The 21,098-nt window shown below is 38.6% G+C and overlaps 1 protein-coding gene across 13 annotated transcripts in view; it reads right to left on the bottom strand.

Annotated features, from left to right (window-relative positions):
* Nucleotides 1-2,925: 2,925 nt before the first annotated feature.
* LOC136434699 (SRSF protein kinase 3-like) overlaps nucleotides 2,926-21,098 on the bottom strand; it is a 48,296-nt gene continuing 30,123 nt past the window's right edge. For 7 of the 13 annotated variants that reach the window (XM_066427688.1, XM_066427687.1, XM_066427698.1 and 4 more), the window contains 19 exons: nucleotides 18,318-18,426; nucleotides 17,962-17,991; nucleotides 15,962-16,049; nucleotides 15,470-15,557; nucleotides 14,252-14,358; nucleotides 13,522-13,722; nucleotides 13,146-13,160; nucleotides 12,511-12,660; nucleotides 11,926-12,024; nucleotides 11,175-11,382; nucleotides 10,443-10,694; nucleotides 9,631-9,726; nucleotides 8,666-8,830; nucleotides 7,931-7,975; nucleotides 6,358-6,446; nucleotides 5,753-5,860; nucleotides 5,132-5,201; nucleotides 4,685-4,777; nucleotides 2,926-4,368 (listed from right to left, as the gene is read on the bottom strand). In XM_066427688.1, the coding sequence (XP_066283785.1) occupies nucleotides 4,184-4,368; nucleotides 4,685-4,777; nucleotides 5,132-5,201; nucleotides 5,753-5,860; nucleotides 6,358-6,446; nucleotides 7,931-7,975; nucleotides 8,666-8,830; nucleotides 9,631-9,726; nucleotides 10,443-10,694; nucleotides 11,175-11,382; nucleotides 11,926-12,024; nucleotides 12,511-12,660; nucleotides 13,146-13,160; nucleotides 13,522-13,722; nucleotides 14,252-14,358; nucleotides 15,470-15,557; nucleotides 15,962-16,049; nucleotides 17,962-17,991; nucleotides 18,318-18,426 (2,198 nt within the window). In that variant the 3' untranslated portion in view covers nucleotides 2,926-4,183. The remainder of the gene's footprint in view (nucleotides 4,369-4,684; nucleotides 4,778-5,131; nucleotides 5,202-5,752; nucleotides 5,861-6,357; nucleotides 6,447-7,930; nucleotides 7,976-8,665; nucleotides 8,831-9,630; nucleotides 9,727-10,442; nucleotides 10,695-11,174; nucleotides 11,383-11,925; nucleotides 12,025-12,510; nucleotides 12,661-13,145; nucleotides 13,161-13,521; nucleotides 13,723-14,251; nucleotides 14,359-15,469; nucleotides 15,558-15,961; nucleotides 16,050-17,961; nucleotides 17,992-18,317; nucleotides 18,427-21,098) is intronic. The other 6 variants (XM_066427692.1, XM_066427690.1, XM_066427691.1 and 3 more) reach the window with 6 other exon arrangements.

Here is a 21,098-nt window from a genome sequence, read left to right as displayed (position 1 = left end):
CAAAAATGTTCATGAAATAAATTTTCACAAATTAGGCCCCGTTTCCACCAGACAGCGATCGCTTAGCAACTGCACAGCAACAAAAATTTGATTTGGGTTACCATTAGATTCAAAATTGGAATATGATGCAAGATGTAAAAGCATTATTCAAAAGACAACAAAACACCAAAAACATTAAAAAAATGTTCTTAATCTATGAAATTTGTTGCACGATCTGTTAACTTTTTGGTTGCTCAGCGCAGCGGTCGCAGCCTGCAGTGGTAAGGGGATGTAGAACAACCTATACATGTTATTGTAAGTACAGTAAACATAAGTGTAATCTCAGAATATAATGTATAAGCCACAAGTTACCAGTAATTCCTAGTTGTGTTCGTCGTGCCAGAGGTTGTGTTGTTTTACATCTGAAGATGGACAGTTGATGTTACATGTACATGTGAATGACTCAAAGATTTCAGTGTTTGGAAGTTTTCTAGATGTACATGTTGGCTTTTCTAACATGGCGAACATTACGGAAATGGCTTTCTTATTCACATCTGCATGACAACAAGTATCTAATTCAGGTTTCACACATTGCACTATCAACAATGAAAATGGTGCAGCTATACCACGGACAACATTAAAGTATTACACGGTACATGTAACATTAGGTAGTCAACCCGATACAAAAGACCACCTCTACAAAAGAACCACCTGGCCAATGTGGCCACTTTGTGGTGTGGTCCCTAAATAATTTTTTTTCCATTGATAGAAGCAAAAACAATCTTGTTTATAGTGACCACCTGTCCACATAGAACAGATTTTATCAGTACCTGAGTGGTCTTCTTACGCAGGTTTGACTTAACTGCCACATGTACCTTGATATGCTTTTGCACTATTGACAACATGATGATAAATACATTTACTAACATTCAGTCAGTGGCAAAATAAAATTGAAAAATGACAACATGTTGTAATTATGATTTAATTCTGACTACATAAATGTTAATTTTCCTATTTACACTAGGAATGTAAACACAACACAGGGATGCCTAGAACACAGGACACAATGCTAATTTTCAAAAGTCAATTACATCATACTTCACCCATGCAAGTCTAGTACTTGACAGTGTTCTTTTTGTATACGACTTTGGTTTGATAAAGCCACCCCGGGACAAGTAAGTCATAGGACTGGCATATGATTGTTTACATGCTTGCATTATATGCCGACATTTTCATACGTGGCACTAGCACAACTATCAGACATACATTCACCATGATATTATGTACTAGAATAAAAGTCAAGTCAAAGGTAGATTTGTGTATACAAGTTTGTGATTATGTTACATTGGTAAAAAAATGTATGTGACACAAACTGCATCTAGTGGTATTCTAGAGTTTCTAGTTGCAAAAATAACATTTCATTGAGAAAAATGGCGATTTTATAGAGGTGAATTTTTTCCTCACTATCCAAACAAAACAGCGTAATTGCATGTACTGCCTATTCTCCAAGCAGAGGTTTTGGTCGAGAGGGCTAGGAGTGGCCGCAATTTTTAACATTTCTCTCCCTCCTTGTCCTCTCGACTGACACCTCTGCTTGGAGAATATTTACTTCTAATTTACACCCCAACATAGCTCAATAAGCTAGATTGCCCATTAAATCCACAGCCACTTATCACTGCAACTACCAACACTGCAGAGGGTCTTGCCAGGTACTGAACGTTGTCCACAAAAATCTATTATTAGCCTGATAAAATGTTTGATGGCATATGCAGGTAATGTTGAGCAATTGGGCCAATTCCATGCTCTGACATAATATCCTATGTGCTATTAGATCTCTTACTCACTCACTCCAAAATGTATCTGTTAGATTCTGTTTTATGCTACGGTCACATTTCCAAACCGGGGCCCGACCGGGCTGTTTGCTGGAACGAAAAATAAAAGCGTATACCAGGAGATGTACACAAATTATGCTCATGATTACTATTTTTGATGTTTGTGTGTTTTACTGACTTTTATACCATACCTTTCGGTCCCGCAAACTGCCCGGCCGGGCCCCAGTTTGGAAATGTGACCGTAGCTTTAATATGATCATTTTTCCGCCATTGTGCAAGGCTTCTTTCATCATACCTTTGGAGCTTTTCTCTCTGCTTATTGTGTTAAACTAAGCTTCAGATGGGCACTTGTTGCTATGGTTTGTTTTAATATGTATACATGTATGCTATACCACTGTATGTGCATGTCTTACATTCAATTTTTGATTTGGTGGTATGTGTTACTCTCCAAGCAGAGCTAGGGTTTCGGCTGGTTTTTGACATGTTTTTAGGCGTTTTTGTCATGCCTTCTACTTTGTCATCGTTTTTGTTGTGTCGCCAACCACAACAAAAACGATGACAAAGTAGAAGGCATGACAAAACGCCTAAAAACACGTCAAAAACCAGCCGAAACCCTAGCTCTGCTTGGAGAGTAGGTATGTGTGCCATATAACAATACATACCTTCAAAACCTGTACATTTTACAATAAATTTTCTGGATGTTCAGCTAACAATATTGCAAAAGTTTACTTATAGTACATTGCATGTGCATTTACTTAGTACACATGTTCCACAATGCACTGCTTGTCTCATCTATACTCAATGTCAAAAAGTGCTATTTTACAGTATACTTTTGGCCAGTAAGTCTAAAAGCAGAAAGACAAGATAGAAAGCTTGTTATCGTAATATAGTTCAAGTGAAAAAAGCTGAAGTTAAGAAAATAACCAAAAAGGAATAAGTAAGCAGCACAGTTTCAAACAGAATGATTCTAAGCCATTGAACTAATCAATAAATGTTTCATTTAGAGGTTCAAAGGAACTAGGTATTGTGCAAGTATTCTTCACTTCACAACACTGCTACAGATAGAACAACATCTATCAAAGTCTGAAAGAGTCCACACATGACACTTTGGGGGTGCAGTATTTTCAGCAGTTTATTTCAAACTTCAGCATTTAAAAGAAATTTCAAATGTAACCTCTTTCTCACCAGGACAATACACTGTTAAGTTAACAATAAATTCCCCTCCTAGTTCATTTTAGCCAAGCTGACTGCTGCTTAATCTTACTGGAGTAAACCATAAATTTTGTCAACAGTTTGTAACAGCAGGAAATTGTAACAACATTCAAGAGAAGCAGTGCATTGTAGATTCAAACCGTAAACTTTCGCCGCATATCCCAAACCACCTTTTCCCTCAGAATACATTTTGTACACATCTAAATTCCACTCATTCAATGCAACATTTGACAGCTCTTCCACCGATATCGGAAAGTTCTGGTCTACTCTCCATACAATTCTGCTTACTGGCTGGCTTCAATGAAACAATTTCCAACTCAAATTGAATCTGTACAAGTCGGATATAAGCAATCACCGCTCACTTTATAGTGTACATAGCATGAGTGGACAGTTGAGACCTCAATGTTCAATATGGTACACAATATACGTAAGTAGGACAATTCTCTTTACTATGGACAGGGCTCAATATACCACCTGTAAATGCAGATTAGTGCAGATAAAATTGAAGCTGTGCAGGTATTTCTAATATTCATCTGCACCGGCTGGATATATTTGGATTTTTACTGTAATGATTGTTACCAGCTATGAAATGCCAAACAAAGAATTTAAGTTAAGTTTTTAGAAACACAGTTTCCAGCTTTTTAATATTTACATTATGGCAGATTGACAAACAGATTGAAAACCGTCAAACAGGGGAGTGCTGCAAGCATTAGGTTTAGCTGGTGCAGGCAGTTTTGAATGTTACCTGAAAAAGGTATTTTGAGCCCTGACAGAGAATACACATGTCTACATGTACCAGGAGAAATGAAAACTCAAAGAAAAGTAGTCCACATAACAGCAGAATGGAATGCCGTGGATAAGAAACTGTATTCCCAAGGATTCTTTTGCTTATCTATAGATGTCTTTCCTATACATTAATTATTCTGTTGCAGATTGCCCATTTTCCCCTGAGCAACCCAAAACTACACCCGGATTCCCTTTTTATGTTTCATATGACTTGTCAACATACAAGCATTAACAGCATTGTTTTAAAGATTGTGGTAACTTTACACAATAATCATCATGTTTATTATACCTCTCCCAAACTGAGATACTAAGTACCCCAGTCACAAGCAGGGACAACACTGCCCTGGTCACGAGACTGCCCCAGTGCATGCTGGTCAGGAGCTGAGGAAGGGATGTCTAAGGCACTCGCCGGCGGTGGCACGTCTTTCCTGCTCCAGCTCCAGCATGGGCATGAGGAAGGAGGAGAACTCGTCGGCCTCCTGGTGGGGCCACTCGTACTTCTCGCGCAGAACGTCGTACAGGCCCCAGTACTTCAGCTTGTGGATGTGGCGCAGTTCACCTGATTGAAAAGGGAGGAAAAAAAACACAAGAAAATCTAGTGTTAGACTTCTAAAAAGCTGTTTCTCAACTGGTCCTAGATGCTGCATTGTCATTGTAAAACAGTAAGTACAGGGAAAACATCCCTTGCTTTTTTGAAAAGTACAATGAACAATGGCCAACAGATTAACATCCCATCCTTAGAACAACAACCCTTTTAAGTGCCAATCAAGTTGGGAGAGAAACAAGGGGCAGGATTCAAACTCTCAACCTTCCAGTCACTTGAAAAGCTTCTTAATAAACTTGACATTACAAGGTTTAAATCTGCTTTAAGTCACCTTTTCTGTTGAAGAATTCTCTGGAGTACTTGCCAGACAGGGCTATATGCTTGGGCATGTAGCCTAGCAGCTCTATGATGTGGGCAATATGGTCTGTACAGGGAGTAAGACCAAAAAGTTAGTGCCTGCAATGTAACATCCATTGCTCAAAACCTAACTGTTGTTGCAGTATGTATGCAATACAACAAGTAAGCCTGCCTATATGACTATAATACATTCAACAGATGAAACTTACAAAAATGCTGGATGATTGTAAAGTATTTACATTTAATGCTTGCTTACTATGCATGACCATAGCTCTCAAGTAACAAATATATTTCTACTTATGTTACAGCACTGATTTAAACAAAATTCTTTTATTACAAAAAGGACACTGTCTTTGTAAAAATTTTGACCAATAATACAAAATGTAATACGTATAGGAGCGCCTAGAGGTGTGGAACTTACCTTCATCTCGAGAGTAGTCTTCTCCAGAGTGAGGTTCGAATAAGTAGTCACCTGTTGCAAGCTCAAATGCCTGAGAAACATAATGTAACACATGTTACTTTCAAGGGCAATTAATAGTACAGACAATAATAGCATAATGGTTTCCTTTATTGGGGGCTAGATAAAGAAAGGAGACAGAGGCCGGTGTAATACTTTGCAACATAAACCTTGTGCTCTCAAAAAGCGTTTCTAATCTATAAAGATTAAGATTTTTTGTTTTTCATAATGAAGTTGGTTGCAAATTATGATTTGTAATTCATGCCATGTGGTTGCAAAGCTGTGGAAATTTTTAAATGTAAGGTAGATTAGGGCAGAGTAGGGTAGGGTAAAGATTCAGATCTATTTTAGTGTGGAAATAAAGTTGGCTGTATATGGTTTGTAGTAATTAGTAGTAATTCATGTTTTTCTAGGGTTCTGTATAATCAAGTGTGTTCAGAAATAATGTACTAAAAAGCTGTACAATTTAGCCCTTTTGGCAACAAACAGCATTTTACCTGCCTTGTGGAATATAAAAACAGTATACTATTACCACAGACTGGCTTCACATACCACTCTCCATTAAGACATATACTGGTTCCTCACCATACATGCTGTGCTCCAGATGTCGGCAGGAGCGCTGTACCCAGACCCCAGGATCACCTCCAGGCTTCTGTACTGTCGAGTCTGGATGTCTTCAGTAAAGTGGTGGTCCTAACATAACACACAGTTGGATATTTATACAAAAGCACTACATGTATATCACATTGAAAGCCTGAGGTCTAATCAATGCTTTAACTATTATAGAATTCTATATTCCAAAACTTGAATCATACTTACACTACGCTTTGATAAAAACTAAATCTTCTAGGCACACATGGAAACTGCTGCCAGCAGTTCCAGTGCTTTATCAAGACAGATTAACCAAAGAAGAATAGGTGTTGAATGGAAAATCTGAACAACTGTGTTTGGCAATGAGCTCTGGAGAAACACTGTGGACATTCAGAGGAAAGCCTCAAGTTTTGGTTTCAACACTCGGGACTGTTATTACTAGACTCTAATCACATATTTGAAATCCCTTGGATAGAGCAATGGATCTTCTATTCAATAGCATGTCTTAGCGAAGTGTGCACTATCTTACCCCAAGTAAGATTCTATTGTGTTATGAATGTCTCTGTACTTTGTACGATGTACATATGAATAAGACTTACCACCCAACATGCATTTCCCAGGTCAGCAATCTTGACCTTGATGACATCAGCATTGTCAGGATTGAAGAAATCTGGATACCCGTCAGGTACTGTTGAGATGAAAAAATTTAATTTAAAATAATAAGTTACTAAGGAAGTAGGCAACATTCTGAATATTCTTTTCAAATTTATCTCAGCTTTATTACAGCAAGGTAAAAGGACAGAGGAAAACAAGAGATATGCGGTGAAATGAAAGAAAATAACATATGCCGTGAAATGAAAAGAATATACTAGAATGCCGTGAAATGAAAGAAATGCCGTGAAATGAAAGAAAATGTTGATTGACGTTTTATCATTTCATTTTGAAAACTAAAAAAGAAAACTTCTTTAGGAACTTGTAATTTTCATATTGCTTATCGCTATCCGAGCATTACTGAATTTACAGTCGCAAAATACTTTATACACTGAATAAAGTAAGTGCAGAGTTTTTAGATTTGCTGTTCCATAAAAAAGACTGATGAATGATAAAATTTGGGTATCAGCTTTGTGATCAAAAAGCCAGCGTAACTCTGATGCATCTGACACCTGCACAGCTTGAGGCAATCCACCACCTACTCGCCAAGCATACCTAACGAGCAGACTTCTAAGCAAAGCATTACAAATGATTCCTTAAATTATCTCCTTGCTAATCAATGCATGATTGGCAGGCACTGCTGCTGCACCTTAAATGTCCCAAAGCAATCACAGCATGTCAGATTGTACAGCAGAAACATAGAAATTGTAAGGGCATTGGGACAAAGCTTTGACAAATTTGGTAACACCTATCTTTTACTATACATGCATTATAGTATGCGTACTGGTAACAGCAACTAGTTTTCACCGAATGATTTCTATCTCCCTACATGACTAAGTTATTGCACTGTTTGCACTGATATGCACTCATGACAAATGAGCATGAATTTGAACAATCCTGCAGTGAAACCATACAGTTGATTACAACACAGTTTCAAAAGTAGTTGACATTCTGCAACCTAGAATTTGTATTTTAACCTTCCCAACTTGATACATCATACTCATAGACCAACAAACGAATGCCAGAATTTGTCTGAATAAGCAAAAGATACTCAATGGAAAAATAATGTATAACCACAATTACAACTTCAGCACCAGGGACAGCACACACCAGACTTTTAACTTTACAGTATTTTCATAACATGCAATAGAGAATAGCCACTGGGTCCCTGTGAATAAGGGAGATTTAGGGCATTAAACCTCTGCATGTAAAAGAACCCAACACACTTATCAAGAAGAGTAGGGGTGACCCGGTGTGCTTTGCCAAAAATATGTGAACCGTAGCAAAGCCATATTGTACTACCAGCTAACAAAAAAGTGTCATGCCTCGTCCTTCTTTCTGAGGTTTGATAGCTTCACCTTACAATGATGCCAAGGCACAGCTTAAGATAAATGTGATCACAGCTGGACCTGCATGTTCCTTAATCTTCTAATGAATCACTGTAAATGCCCTTGCAATATCTATCAGCCACAAAGTACGTGCGTGCAATGATGGCATTGTTAGGAAAGAAGTTTTGTTGACCTGAGTCGGATTTTATGGAGGCCTCACTTGCTTCAGTTGAATGAACTGTCAGCGGCAAAATCAGTAGATTAGACAGGAATACAATGGACACATAAATATTGTATGTTTCGAATTGGCATCTAGCCATTATGATCAATTTTTCTTCAGGGAGATAGACAATTTGAATACAATGCTTGAGTTTAGTACACTGTGATAAAATCATCTGAATGTTACAAGATTGTGGCATACCTTTCACCACTTACGAGGTTCACCATGGTGGAAAACTATTGTTCAAGATTTCTGTGGCAAGACAGCCAAACATTGGGGCAGTACAATTAAGTATGCAGTTTCTGTGTGGAGAATTCTTTTTGGATTGCTACTGTACAAATTTGTCTCCTCCTGTGACCGTGGTGGATTTAACATACATTTCTCGCCCCTGGCCAAGCCTCAAGCTCTTTACACACAGTCCCTCCCCGGAAGTGAGAAATGAACGATCCCTGCTTCTAGAGCAATCACTTGATTCTCTGGTGGAAAAGCCTAGCGGAAAATACATGTACCAGTTTTCTAACAATGATGGTACAATGTAGAACGAGACACAAGTCTCATTGGTCGCATAGCTCCTTTAGTACTAGTCGTGTTCTCCTGAGTCCACCACGGCACAGGAGGAGAGACAATTACAGTTGTCCTGCACGCAGGTTGGTCCTAGCTCTAAGACATCAAGCTACCGGTACACAGTACATATAAAGCAAGCTGTACCTCTCTTGCCGTCAGTAGAAGAGTGCGAGGACTTGTCAGACTTGGAGTCAATGGTGTCGGGTTTCAGCTCTCTGTTGGGCCTCTCGTGTGGAACGTGAGCGTTGTCCTTGTGCTCCAGCTCAGGCTCGCTGTCAGGAGAGTTTCTTCTCTCTTTCTCCGGCTCTCCTGTGGTTGGGACATCATATGGTTAACAAATGATATGGGAATGAGTAGAGCCATCCTGTTAAGGCCACACTAATTTATTTTCTTCGTTCTTGGACAGTTTGACATAAAAATGGAGCTAGAGGTCAAAGAAAGCTGGAAGGAAAACTTGCTTCTTACTGCATGTACATGTATAATCATTCCCTAACTGTTTGCACCATGGTGTAGCCCTCAGACAGTGTTTTCATGGTGATATTTTAATTTAGCAATATTTCAGAAAATCAGAGAAGTAACAAATAAAATTGGTGTGGCCTTAACAAGGAAACTTGGAGGGGGGAGCGTTAACTGAAGATAACATGACCATTGCGTATGTCGAATAGGAGACTCCTCTACCTGAAAATGTCTGAAAACACATTAAAATTAACATTTTGTTCAAGAGTTTTCAAGGTTTCAACTGCTATGAAAAGCTGGACATAGAATGAACCCAAAAGATTATCACAACTGCAAAAACACAGGTGAAAACGGGTAACAGAGCAGTCTGTTACCATTTTCAGATCAGCGAAACAAAAACCCAATGTTAGTCAAGTTTTAAAAAAAAAACTGAACGACGTTCTGTTGCTGCACTTGCCGGCACGTTTTTGACCGCCAGCACAATCCGATTTGGGCACACTGTCACAATCTCCTTCCTTTATCTTCTTTCCTGTGATGATTGAATAGTACACATCAAGACATAACAAAACTAAAACGTTTAAGAGAGGGTTACCAATCACAAATCACAGCATACAGAACTGAAAAGTCAATGCCAAGCTGTAACAAAGACTTGCCGGATCTTGAAGGCCTGCCCTTCTCCTTCTCTGAAGGCTTGACCTCGGCCTCAGGCTTATCATTTTTGCCGTTTCCTTGGCCCTTTTCTTCCTCCTCTGTAAGGACATGATCAATTACAGCTTATAAATAGGTACTTATTCAGAGGAAAGTCTCGTAACTACCTGGTGGAACAGCATTTTTAGGCCAACCCAACTGGAAAAGCAAAAGTATTTGAGGAGAGGGATTTGCATAAGCACAACAGGCTTCTTTCCTCTGTAAACATATGACATTATGAATAAAATAGATAAACATCAGTCAGTTTTCCACTGAGACATACTGGCATCAGAGGTAAGTTTGGGAGTTATTTGTACTATATACCTTCCAAGTTTCTACCAGAAACACATCTTGTAGAGACAAGAACACTATCAACTTGCTTATCAAATACCTTCAATGTCTACCAACATAATTCTGCCAGGTCACACTTATGTACAACCTTGAAAAAACTGTGTCTAAAGAGATCTCCATTGCAATGGTACCCAGTACAATGCCTTATTCCTAAAGTGACTTTGTTTGAATCACAAAAACACAATACAACACGGATGCTGGTGTTGTACATGTGTACATGTACACCGCACATTACAAAACGTAATCTACAAAATACAATGCTAAATAGAAGGCAATGAATGCAATTAAAACTGTGCATTTACCTGGGGTGTGCTACACAAGAGATCTCTCAAACACACTTTCTCAAAGTGGCAGATGTATGTAACCTGGTGGATAAATGTTGATGGAGGTTATTTATGAAAAGAGATACATTTTGTAATGTACTAACCGTTGACTTTCTCTGCCCCACTCATCTCCCCGTTGCACAGGTTCTCCATCTTGATCTCGATGGGCGTGTCCGGAGTGGTGGGCGTGACGGGGGTGTTGGCTGGAACGGACAGCTGCTCGGAGCTCGTCGGGCTCTCCTCTGTCTCTGGGTTGGAAGTGCTGGAAGAGATGGGCTCCGAACTCTCGGACGTCTTCATGCTGGCCCTCTCCATTGATTGTGGCCCATCTTCACTATCAGGGGTTTTTATATTTTCTACAAAAGAAAACAACAGAAAGAGACAATAAGTTTACATGTAAAGGGTACATTTACCATCCATACAGTACCTTGTACCATTTGGTAAGACATGTTGTCCCAACTACAAGTAATAAAAGTCAATCTTGAATCCTTTAAGTATACAGCAAGAGCTAAATTAGATATCTGTATCTGTATACAGTATAGCTAGCATATCCACCCTTACCATTTTGTAGCCACACAGCTTACTGATCAGTATACAAAAAATTAGTTCCTCTGATAGAATGAGAAAGTACTATAAAAGCAAGCCTGCCATAACATAAGAAAAAACAGTCATACATGTGTACACAAACTGCCTTTGTTTCTAGCTATATGAAAGAAAGAATGAATGAATAGATGAACAAAGCTCTATTTACATGCCTCGTGCTTTACACAGTAGAACCCTGCCTACATGTATGTTCTATACAATGTCTTGCAAGTTTCTATACAGTACAACTCTACCTGTGTTCTCTGTAGAAGTGGAAGGTGTAGAATTGGTCAGACCGCTGTCGTTGTCCAGTGGTCTCTGTTGCTCCTTGTTTTCTGAGTTATTCTGTACATTTTCGGCTTGGTTGTTCTGTGGGTCCACCCTGCTGTTTTGCAGCTTCTCTGGACTGTTGTTCTGTTTCTCCTCTGCCTTTTCCTGCCCAACTTCCATATTCTTTGGTTCCTGTAATAAAACCATGATCATGTTCAGTTTTAATCTTAATCTGACTTCCAATATTTCTGCTGGCTTAGGGCTAATTAGGGCTTATTGTCATGGTTACTGTAGTACCTAATTGAAAGTAATGGTACAAAAATTATACAGCTTTTGAGCAAGTCTTAGCCACTTCTGTTTTACCCTACTTAAGGTGGTACCAAGCTACAGTTATTCATCAGTCTATTCTAAGACTTACAAAACACATATCTGGAGAAACATTCAGTTTTTGACTTACAAACTCAAAGGCATAAGGTGTGCTGTTTACTTCCTACATATACGTTGTACGATCGTTGCACAATTGCAAACTGAGGGTATTGTTGGGATAGCAGCCATTCCTTCAAAATTATTCTGTCTTGTTACGAAAACTGTCGACTATTTAGATCCTGGTTGATGATTATCACTGTCACAGCCTGCTTAAAAATTCTACTACATGTATATGAAAATCGTATGACGACCTACACCGAATGTGAATGGCCGTTACCAACGGTACAAAAATGAAAATCCAAAACAGACCTGTTCCATATTGGTTGGTCTGGGGACAGGGTTGTTGTTGACCTGGCATTTTACTGGGCTCTCCTCCTGTGGGGTGGCTGCCGGGGTGCTGGCATCTCCCTGTGTTGCAGCAGGGCAAAATTGGTTACGATTCATTGATCATGAATAAGGCTGCATATACATTTAGTACATATTGATAGAGTAAAATTTATATAATACATGTAGGTATGCTAACAATTTTTGAAAACTTTATTAAGTAGTCTTGTTTCCATTAAAACAAGCAGACCCTAATCACAAATTACCCAAGTCAAGATGTTAGTAGAGCAGACCAGGAATATCCAAGTCAATATGTTTCAGGGACAATGAACAGCTAGTGGACCATGGCTTTGCATCCCTTCCTTGGACTCCAGTAGCATGCATGCATGTCCCATGATGACACAGCTGGGATTGAACTCACAATTCCTTGATTCAGAGGCAGGGTCCCTAACCACTGGATTACACCTAGCTACTGTCTTCAGGATAAGTGGCTGAAGAGTAGTAAAAGGTTTGCTGTAAACTATGAAAAGGTTTCATACCAACCCTCCTTAATGTTTCAGTCCAACTGACCTGTTCCATATTTTCCTGCCCTTCTCCACCCTGGGTCTTCTTCATGTCCTCCTCCTCGATCTGTTTCTGCTGCAGCTCCAGCAGCTCCATCTGCCGCTTCTGCTTCTTCTTCATCTTCTTCTTCTTGTTCTTGGACATCTTAGTGGGCTGCTGCAGGAGGGAGGGGTCAGCCAGATCAGTCAAGTCAAGTCAAGGCCTTTATTTAGTATCATTGGTAAAACTGCTTCACAGTAATCTCCAATCAGATCTAACAGTGGCAAGACAGTATCCAATGGGCCAAACAGTACCCAACTGGCATCATACTACACAATGATGCTGTTAAATGATAGTTAAACCAACCCTCAGAGCACAGGGAACAACCGATGATAAAAATTAAAATTGAAACTGTTAAAAAGTAATGAAACAGCATGATGGTGAATGACAGATGAACATTTATGCTAACGTATGATGAAGTAATCAATTGCAGGAACACAAGTTGTGGACAGCAAACTCTGATGCATAACTGTCTGACAAAACAAGAACTTTGAGGGGAATGAGATTTCAGGGACACTATCTGTGGAGGAGCATCAGGGAGGTAGCATTTGACTTGGACAGCGACACACACACGGTGAACAGGTAGACCACTCCTCACTTACTTGGAGCTGGAGGTTCTATAAGAAGGGACACAGTAATGCAAAATAAGGACATGGAAAATCTATACTGGACTCAAACACCTGGGGAGCAATAGTGGTTCAAAGCAGCAGAGGGAAACCTACACTTAAAGGACAATATCCAAGTATTTTCATTATTTGTCTATTTGTTTATTTTAGTTTTTCACAAAAGTGAAGGGGGGGGCAAAACAGGTGCTTACGCACCTGCACAAGTTGCCCTCCCAATTATCTTGAGTGAAAAACTTTCTTTAAGGCATTGACTGTGTGACAGGATCATATCACTATGAAATAGAACCTATTTTCCTGCTGAGGAAGCCTCTTGTACATAGATAGTAGGGAGAAGGTTGAACGGTGCACTGACCTCTTTGTTCCTGCTCTCTATGATGGAGATGGTGCTGACTGCAGAGCCGGAGGGCATGGCGCCGACCTGCTGCCAGTGGGTGGCCTCCGCTGCCAGCTTCCTCACAAAGGCCTCATCAACACACAGCAGGATATTCTCAGGTTTGATGTCTGTGTGGATGATCTTGCACTTCGTGTGGAGGTACTCCAGCCCTTGGAGGGTCTGTATACAGGGCAGAAGGTTTTTGTCAGATTTTATTTCTTTCTGTTCTGAACATTATATGCAAAGTACATGACAGAAGTCACTGGCCTGATATCCATCCATGTTTTCTCTCTGTGGTAGCCCTATTCTATCTTGATTCTTGACAATGAGTGTACTTGAATAGGGACAAGGGAGCTACAACATATATATACTGGTCAGATGGCTACCTGCGTCTAACAAGTCACAATGAAGCTGCCACACTGAGCTATATCATAGTAGAACCTGGCAGCAACAACTTTAAGTTTAAGGGTTTGAGATACTATGATTTTCCAAATTCTTGTGACTTTCCAAATTCAAAGGGACCAGGTACTATTTCATTGACATTCTAATTACAATAACTCAAAAATATCAAACGGTCATAATAAGGTCAGGCTCAATTTCCAAATCATAGCATAAAAATCATCATAGCTTTAAGTAAATTTAGTCAAATCTGGATAAATTGCTACGCTGAATATTAATGCAAACAAGGGAGAATACAAAATGTCCTCACCTGTCTGATTATACACTTAACAATTGGAAGGGGCAGTCCTTGGTAGTTACTCTTAATGATCATCTTCAGCAGATGGCAACCTAGAACCTCAAATACCATACATACATCTGAAGTGCAGCAGTCAAGGACGTATCCAGTGGTACAAGATTCTTCTTGTAGATAGCTTCAATTATAGTGATCTTTAGCAGTAGGTAAAATTACAAGCCCCAGGCCAGTCATTCTCAACTTCTGTGGCCTATTGCCAATGTTGAGCATTATTTTTGGTCGCCATTTGTGGTATGCTTTGTACATGACAGTGAGTTACAGAAGTTCAAGGTTGGAACGACTGATATATAGGTTTTGATTACACTACTTATGTCATAGGCTGAAAGAAAACCTTTATCTAATCATTGACTATGAATATGATACTGAAAAGCTAGTTGCGCAGGGCTCTCTGTTCAATTTTCAAACATATGTACTTTTGTCCCTAGGCCTGCTGCCTAACTCTCTAGCCAATAGAATGGGATGCCAAACGGCTACTTCAGTGTGCTAAAGGTTCAATTTGTTAAATTTTGCTAACCCGTACTTTGATCAAAATTTCTGGCCAGAAGCCTAATGTGTGCATTAACACATATATGTCAAAGAAACATTGCATAAGTTGACTCTTCATACTGTGTTTGGACGATATACATTTGTATCTATACAAGCCTCTTCATGAATCTGTTAAGTTGCACTGACTTTACTTCAGGACTTCTGAATTTGTGGCTGGGCCAAAGCGGAACTTGCTACTTCAGCATTTACATATGACCTATATCAGTCATTTGCGGGACCAGTGCTATTGTCCTTCTTCAAAATCTGCACGTATGAACAGCTTTTAAATCATCCTACAGTCCTATCATCAGCTTTATCTAAAATGATGATACTACAAAAAGATCACGACAAGTTAACAATAACAGAACCTACATATAAAAGTCTACAGTATGAAGGCACATGCCTGTGTAAGAAAATGTAAGGTACAGTCAAACCTGTACAAGTGACCATGTCTACATAAGGACCACCTGGCCAATGTGACCACCTTTTGGCGATCCCTTAGATCCTTTTCCCCATTGACACTTGTCAAGCATCAAGAAGTCTATAGTGACCAGCTATGCACATAGATTTTACTGGTCCTGTGAATCGTCTTCTTGGGCAGTTTTGGTGGTTAAGTTATCTCATTATTCTGTATGTTTGAAAGGATACGTGTTCCATTGACACCAGAAATCTTGAAGTCGTCCACCATTTGGACCACTTTCTCTCTCATGGGGTCTATTTCATCACTCTCTCTTACCTGTCACAGGAAAAATGAAAACTGATAAGTGACTGTCATAAAATTATAAGTCAGGGAAATATCACAATCAAAACTAGACAAAAGCACTCACAATTTGTGTCACTATAATCTCAGAATACTTAAAGTTATATAGTTTCCTATATACAATATTCAATGAATGCCAGGATTCTAAGAGCGTTGGCACTTGTCCATGGAAATATACACTGAGTCTAAGAGTGAATACACATGTAGTTTTCCATGGCTATTTCTACATGTATCAATTCTACTACTTGCATTTCTTCAACTTTAAGATAAATGTTTACATGTGCATGTGTAAATTATTACATTTTAGATTGGCATGAACAAATGTGGTTTATAGTACATGTATACTAAAATACATCACACACATCTTGCCTTGTACTTACACATTTGAGCAGCTTGATCTCGTCCAGGGCCGTTTCAGTATAGTGAGCAGCACTCTTCACTACTTTCAATGCAACAAACCTACGGCCCCTGCACAGGCAAAGACAAAAAAATTATTACACATAATCACATGTATTCTTCCATACAACTACGTATGTACCAACTGCACTGAAACTGTGAGCTAGTCATCATTTTTCATGTCTATGTGCAAGGTTGTACCATCGTTAATAATCAGACAACAAAGCAACCAGATCTGGGATTGTTGCCAGTTGCCAAGACTGTTAGGCTTTTCTCCAGTCATAAAACTTCAGTCAAATGGCTGTTGCAGGCACTATGATCTCATTTTTCACAGCCATGGTTCAATTTAAGGTAAATATACAAGCATTCACGTCATATTTGAAAAGAGAAAAATGTTGGCAACAATCCCTGATCAAATGTGGTATGTAAAGATTTGTGGGAGAGAACTTCCATGAGCTGAAAACAGTGTTATCACAACTGGAAAGAGTTGAAAGAGTTGAAAATGATCTGGAACAAGAAGTTACAGGTGAGATTGGTTGTACAATGCATTGTCAGTGGTATGAGATCTTTAATTATGGAGTTAAAGAGACCAACAAGGGATGATTGTCAGTAGTGAACTGTCACGGATCATTGTGAAAAAAAAAAACATGAATTAACAACATGGGACAAAGAGTAGGTGAACTGTTCATATTAGAATGATAAAACATCTGTGTGTAAGAAGAGAATGAGACAATGAGAGTTTCCTGGGAGAGAAGTATAGATGTGAAATATCAACGTAAAATCAATGCGATGTGTTACAGGAGTGCATGTACATTTGTATCTGCCCTGGCCTAAGCTTGGTGGGCTTAACTGTGAGTGGCAAAAAGGTATGAAACGAAAAAAACAAAACAAAACAAAACAAAACAAAACAAAACAAAACAAGAACGATACAAACAGTTAAAGGGGGATGACCTGTTTTGACCAATAAGTATCTAAAAAATTATTTCAACTAAAGGTGGAACAACATTTATTATTCATTTAAGGGCAGGCCAAGCATCAAGTTAAAGGCAACAGGCAAAGATGAATGTTGGGTATTGTAGAAATCAATTGAACAGGTGCTGAAGTCAGTTCATATCTTCAAAGACTGTTTCCAGATAGTGGTAAAAGAACACTGCTGGGAGGGCAAAGACTTACAAGAAGGTCTAGACTAAGATTATGAAGTAAAATCAGCACTTAATACAATTACAAACTGAGAGTGAAAACTCTTGCAAGGAATTCATATTAATTGGTCTATACACAATACAACAAAAGTCAAGCAAGTGGATAAGTTTTGTAAATGGTCAGACATTTCAAATGGCATTCGCCATCTTTTGTCATCTGAAACGGTCTGACCATAAAGAAAACTTATCCAGTTGCTTGAGTACTTTTTGTGTTGTGTATCTTATTCCCTGGATGTCTAGCCTTCATTGACATAGATTGGTCTAAGAAAATGAATTTCAAAGCATGGATGTGAACACTTACAGTGTATTTTGCATGACTACAGTCTTTGCCCTTTGCAAAGTAATCAACTGGTGGGAAAAACAATCTTTGAAAAAGTGGCTGAAGGCAGATCATAGCAAAGCAACTCGTGTTATTTCTTGGAATCATAAACAGTGTATGTCCAACATCAAGGAGAGAACAGCAACATTTCAGTTGATTTTTCGATGAGAAATATAAGGATTTTGGTTAGAATAGCAAGCGTATAGTAAACTTATGATTATGTCCAAATCGTAACCCTAAAGGCAAAAAAATATATATAATTTAAAACACAATAAAAAGTGTGGCTCTCATTTTAAATAATCAATTTACTTTTGATCACTTACTACAGTGCTGTTTTCATATCCAGCTATTTCAATCATCCAAAATTTATCCTTTTTACACACATGTACAGTATGCTTTGTTGTATGATTTGCCTTGCAGCAGGACCAAAGGACTGAACAAAGTTGTAACTGATGAGTGGACGGACCTGGCACTTGGGTCTGATGACTGTTGGGGTCTGCGCATAAGTGACAAAAAGGAGCGGTCATGATGTGGCAAAGCATGGGACAATTCGGCTGGGTAAAAAACCTTAGCCTATGTAGTGATTCTCTAGAACTCGAGGATTAGATATTCGGAAACTCTACAGCAGCTATAACTAAAACTACAAGTGATGCTCTAGCATCTACTTATTTTTTTCTTAAGATTTAAGCATGCAAAATAACACACAAGATAATTGCAAATAAAGTTGCAAGCATTTTCAAATCAAAATATCACAACGCTCAATAGCCTTTTTTGCATACAACAAAATACAATATATGATTGACAGCCTTTCAGCCGACTTACTTGAGGTCCCAGGCCAGCCAGACGGTGGAGAAATGTCCCCAGCCCAGCTTGCGCACCACATGGTAGCGGCTGTTGAACAGGTCGCCAATCTTGACCGGGTGGTAGCCACCTGTGTACATGGCACAAATGTCATTGTCAACACTTCATAAGGAGATTTATACACAGTTACTAGTTAGTTATATTTGTATCTTCCTATTAAAAGCTTCACTGCACACTGAACTAGTTTCATCACTGTTCATAATGTTAAATTTTCCTGAATTGTGGTAGAATGTAGGCTACTACGGTAGCCCTATTGTATTGTCACCATCATTAGTGTTCCCAATCTTGACTGGGTGGCAACCACCTGTGCACATGGAACAAGAGTCAAATCCAGGATTAAAGAGATTGATACGCTGACTGTTACCTTCCTGTACTAATTGATTAACAAATTTATTTCAAGTCAGCTGAATACACACTGGACAGTATCAAATGTGCGAACATTTCATTTGCATATTGACATCTGACAACCCCCGCATGGTATACATAGGAAAATATATCAAAGAATGTCTAGATCTAGATGTAAGAAATTCCTTGAATGATTGTAAAAGCCCATTCTCATCCCATACAAAACACTCTTGTATTAGGTTATCAGTTATGGAACTGTAGTTATGTACCAGGAGATGCCATACTTTGTACCTAATGTGCAATTGTTGTGCAATAAATAAAAATACTTTTCCAAAGACTTTTACCCCTAGGTCAAGTCTTATTCATTCTAAGCTATTTATCACAGACAAAAGAAGATCAAGTTTTAGCCCCTGAGTCGCCCTCCCACATATTGCGAAGGTTCCCCTCCATTTCTCCTGTGCATCATTACACGTGCCATAGGCTACATCAATAGCACGGTCATACTGGCACCCCTGGGAAGATGAGCGCAATGCTTGGTTGAATATCACCATTATATTTTCTATACCCTGACTCAGTCTGTGACTTTACATTCTGTGACATGAGAGCAAATGACTTCACACGACACATACAGAATGATAATTATAACCCTCTCTTCTATTATCAATTTTGTTTTTCCGGTGAGAATCACAATCACATTTCCTCCAAGAATTACCCAAAGTCTTGCTGATTGCATATGACATGCATTCTTCTCAATCTTTTGTTTCCTTACTAATGATATCCTGTTTGTAATTACTGAGCATTATGAAGCTAGCATGAAAGGTGCTGAAGAAAAGGGCACAGTAATTATGTGAGCAAGTCTAGCCATTAGCATTATGTTATTCAGTCTCTATAATTATAAAGCATAATGACAGTACGGTATATGGGATAACTCAATGCAATGTTTGTAGTCGTAGCTGAATGTTCCACTGTGTATTTGTTAGCATGACACTATTCATAACGACAAATCATAAAATATGAACTGTATCTAAAGTTATAAAAATTTTCAAAGATGGATTGACTGGTTAAACATCCAAGCAATATTTAAGATACACAAGATAACAGTGCCCCAAGTAACTTGGCAGATTGTGTAGAAATATTTTGCAATATCTATCCAGTTGCTTGAGTAACTGCTATCTTGAATACATTAAAAGAGTGATGTACAATGTACCACAGGGATACATATCATTACAAAATATCACTTCATACTTAGAAACATTTGCAGACTTTTAATAGGGCCCCAGCATACAGGTAGTATGCCAGAAGAGACAGTTGACAAATTAAACAACTAACAAACTCTGTTTCCATCGCCAAAGACTATTATCGCTAAGTGGATTTCAGACAGATATAGCAATGATACATGACAGGGCAGAAGATATCTTATATGCATCACCCATAATGGAAACAGGTCTGAAAATTACATGGAATATCATAGTAGCTACAACGACTAGAGGAACAAAAAAGCAATCAGGTGAATGTGATAGCTATACTCTATCTGTCTATAATGTAGATTGGGGTACTACATGCAATTTCGTTTTGCAGAATGGAATGTATATTACAATTAACCCAAACTCATCTATGGTCCATACCTATAGTATAAACTAGAAATATTTCTTGCTAGCAATTCGAGGTACCTTGCCCTTATTTCACAAACATAAATATGAATAGTCAGATAGGTCAATAATTGAGAGTGAGACTGAGTGGTCAAGTAGTTGAATGAATGAGTGAGTGAGTGAGTAAGGAAATACAGACCATCACATATTTCATATGCAGGAAATGCATCAACTTTGCAGATTCTGCCTTATAGTATCCATTAAGCCCACTTTCAATATAAGCCGACCCCTAGCCTGATGCTTTAACCTCCCACCCCACTTAAAGGATAAAGGAGAGTAAATGGCTTAAATCATTGTATACATTTATCACAAGGTAAAGTAACTCCAATTCACAGGACACCTCTGTCTCCGGCCTGCCTTATCTTAGCCTTTTTGACCTATATACATCACAGTAAATTATGAGTAAAATGGACCGTTTTCCAGTCATTGCCTTGAGTCTCAGGGCTTGAAATTCATTTTTGGAAATAGGTGCACCCAACCAAAGAAAATTAGGTGCACAGGAAGAATTTTGGGTGCACCACATAAACTAAAGTTGAATGTTAGCAAAACATAATCACAAAGTTTAAAGCTATACTGCCTCTCTTATAAGAACTCCTGTAATTTTATAGCTCACTTCCAAATTTCAAACAATACATCAAATAAAGAACAAAAAAAGTTCAGGTTATAAAAACTTATATTGCTTTTTCTGATACTTAAATTTCAAGAATTTTCTGTATACTAGTGTACAATTACACCTTTACCGTCTATA

The sequence above is a fragment of the Branchiostoma lanceolatum genome, chromosome 5 (assembly GCF_035083965.1).
Source record: "Branchiostoma lanceolatum isolate klBraLanc5 chromosome 5, klBraLanc5.hap2, whole genome shotgun sequence".
In the NCBI taxonomy this organism is placed as follows: Eukaryota; Metazoa; Chordata; class Leptocardii; order Amphioxiformes; family Branchiostomatidae; genus Branchiostoma; species Branchiostoma lanceolatum.
The sequence above is the reverse complement of the archived record's forward strand: the minus strand, read 5'-3'. Positions and strand labels throughout refer to the sequence as shown.